The sequence below is a fragment of the Phaethon lepturus genome, unplaced genomic scaffold (genome assembly GCF_000687285.1).
Source record: "Phaethon lepturus isolate BGI_N335 unplaced genomic scaffold, ASM68728v1 scaffold27139, whole genome shotgun sequence".
In the NCBI taxonomy this organism is placed as follows: Eukaryota; Metazoa; Chordata; class Aves; order Phaethontiformes; family Phaethontidae; genus Phaethon; species Phaethon lepturus.
In genome coordinates, this window is record NW_010561686.1 from 14,426 (window position 1) to 17,072 (window position 2,647).

At 45.3% G+C, this 2,647-nt stretch overlaps 1 protein-coding gene across 1 annotated transcript in view; it reads left to right on the top strand.

Annotated features, from left to right (window-relative positions):
• RGS8 (regulator of G-protein signaling 8) overlaps nt 1-879 on the top strand; it is a 15,243-nt gene extending 14,364 nt beyond the window's left edge. Inside the window, exon 6 of the mRNA XM_010294076.1 lies at nt 563-879. Coding sequence (XP_010292378.1) covers nt 563-745 — 183 coding nt within the window. The 3' untranslated portion in view covers nt 746-879. The remainder of the gene's footprint in view (nt 1-562) is intronic.
• Nucleotides 880-2,647: the final 1,768 nt, after the last annotated feature.

Genomic DNA, 2,647 nt, shown 5'->3' on the forward strand with positions numbered 1-2,647 from the left:
GGAAAACTCATGTTGTTGGCTTTGCAAACAAACAGCAGTCATAACATGAGGATGGTTTATTTTCTCAAGCCCCTGCTTGAAATATTGTAACACAAAGCTGTTATGGGAAAAATCAAACAATTTCTTTTATAACAACAGAGTTTAAAAACAATTAATAAGAATGTACTAATAGTTTAAACCCAGCTAAAAGTTCATTGACCCTTATATTGGGCATGCAGTGAAGAATAAAGGGACTCGAAGAAATCTTGGTTGACAGGAGAGAGGTTAGGCTGAGTCAGCGTTTTTAGAGGATGTGCTACATAAACCTGTGCTTAAGAGCCTGAACAAAAGTAACGTGATTTCAGAAGTGCTCAGATCAATACAAATCGAGTTCAGCTTTCCCAAATTTGGGGCAGGATTTGTAATGCTGGATGGCTAAACTCTGCAGTGTTTGGGGGGCTGTTTAGGATGAGGGCAGGTGCTTGGTGGTTCTGCTTTCACAGCCACGGCTGAGATGAAATATGCCCTTTTAAGCGGGCAAACTGGTCACTCGTACCAAACTCTTTTCTGCTGCTTTTCCCAGGTGAACATAGACTTCCAGACACGGGAGCTGACAAGAAGAAATATGCAGGAGCCCTCCCTCTCTTGCTTTGACCAAGCTCAGGGGAAGGTGCACAGCCTAATGGAGAAAGACTCTTACCCCAGGTTCCTGAGATCCAAAATTTACACAGACCTGCTGTCTCAAACACAGAGGAGGCTCAGCTAGAGCAGCGATGGGGCTCTCAGAAATCGTGTGCTTCCCACAACAGCCAAAACCCCTGTCTAAATGTGAAACTTTCTTGGTGTTAAAAGCAGTGGGAATGAGAAAAGAGGGAGAAGGGGAAGAGAAGGCTTCCAGAGCATGATCCAGACATGGTATTAGGACTCTCTGAGTTTCTGTGCTTTTTTTCTGGTAGCAATAGCATCTTGCAGTTTTTGCCTCTCTCTAGCACAAAACCATAATCCTCTCTAGTCACAGGGTCATCTGTTGAGAAGGCAGGTTTCCTTTAAAATTACTACATTGGTTTGTGTGTAAATAACACTACTGCACCTTTCCATCCCTCCAGACATCTCCCTGGCTCTCACCTCTCCCCTGTGTTTGGAAGGGCCCTGAGGGCAGTTCTGAAATTTGTGAAGCCAACTCCAGTCCAAAGCATCGTCTCCCACGCTGGCTGCTGGGGTCTGGATCCAAAGATAGTGAGGAAGGAGCGGAGGGCAGAGAGAGAAGGCAAAGGCGCATGATTCATGCGGCTCCCCAGAGTGGAAACCATCAGTGAACTCTGCTCATCTTCCCACTTTGGTTGCACATTTTATGACACCAGCTGCTACCCTGTCACAGCCCCTTATCTTCCAGGGATAGAGACTAAGAGTTGTTTTCCGTATGACTGTCAAGGAGTTGAGTTTTCCTCATGAGGAAGGTAATCCCAAAAGCTCTCGCTAGAGCTGGTCGGGCAAGTCTTCTAGTGCGAATGATTGTTTTTCATTAATATTATTTATTTGTACTGTAGTTCAGCCTCAGGACCTCAGTTGTCGTCCAGGCTTGATTGTGCTAGGCACTGTACCAAAACCTAACACAAAGAGGCTCCTGGCTGCCAGAGACATTAACAGGCTTGGTGGCTTCTTGGAATGACCTGCCAGCTGTCGGAAAAGAGTCAAGAGGAGGAATGTCCCATCTGCCCCATGCTGAGATGTAAGAAGAGCACAAGACCTGCCTGCTATGGCAGATAGCATTTTTCATGTAGTTCCTGACCAGCACATGGCAGGGAGAGGTTACATGAAAATCACAATTATTTTTTTGTTATTTACTGATTATTGACTGTTGTTACCTACTGATTGTCCACTGTGGGTTCAATGCCATGTAAAGAACTGCTAAAGACACGGACCCTGCTGCATGGTGCTTGCTTAAAAACAGGACACAGGGAAGCATGCAGTGAGCAGGACGAGCGTCCGGGTGTGAAGTGGTGCGTGAAGTGTACTTTGGCCCTAATGCCGTAGCCTGGATAGCCCACTGCAGGAGAAGACTCTGTGCAGATGTCAGTGGTGTAGCACCTCCTCTGTGCTGTGCAATAATACTCACCGTCCGAAGGCCCCGTTTCTATGGCTTTGCTTTTCCAGCTTATCAGCTGTCAGATTCTTGCAATATTTACTAGTGGAGAAGCGGACAGCCTGTCTGTGGATTTAAGCCTACAGACCAGAAGTCTATATTCTTAGTTTTATGAAGGCCTGGAAAGCGACCCCACGGATCTTCTCCTCTCTGTCACCCACAGATCAGAGTCTGTAAACCTCGGCTCTAATTTAGGGTGGTGGGTAGGTTTGATCCATCAGAAAGCTGTTGGTAAAGATTTAGTGTATGTGGTGTAAACTAAGTAGACTGAATTCTAAAGCTAAGCATAACGTTTTCAGAACGAGATACAAAAAGCCTCCTTGGATATTAAAAGTTAGTGCCCACATGTTAGGTAGGAAGCAGGTTTTGAGGCTTTTTGTAAGGATGCTATGTGGGACATTAGAGAAATGGTTTAGGATCAAGATAGGGATGGTAAGCATGTTTGTTTTATTTTGGAGGTGTATCCCTGTGGTAGCTAAGACACTAAAATCTAAGTATGGTGCAAGTGCAAAATTTCTGTTCAGC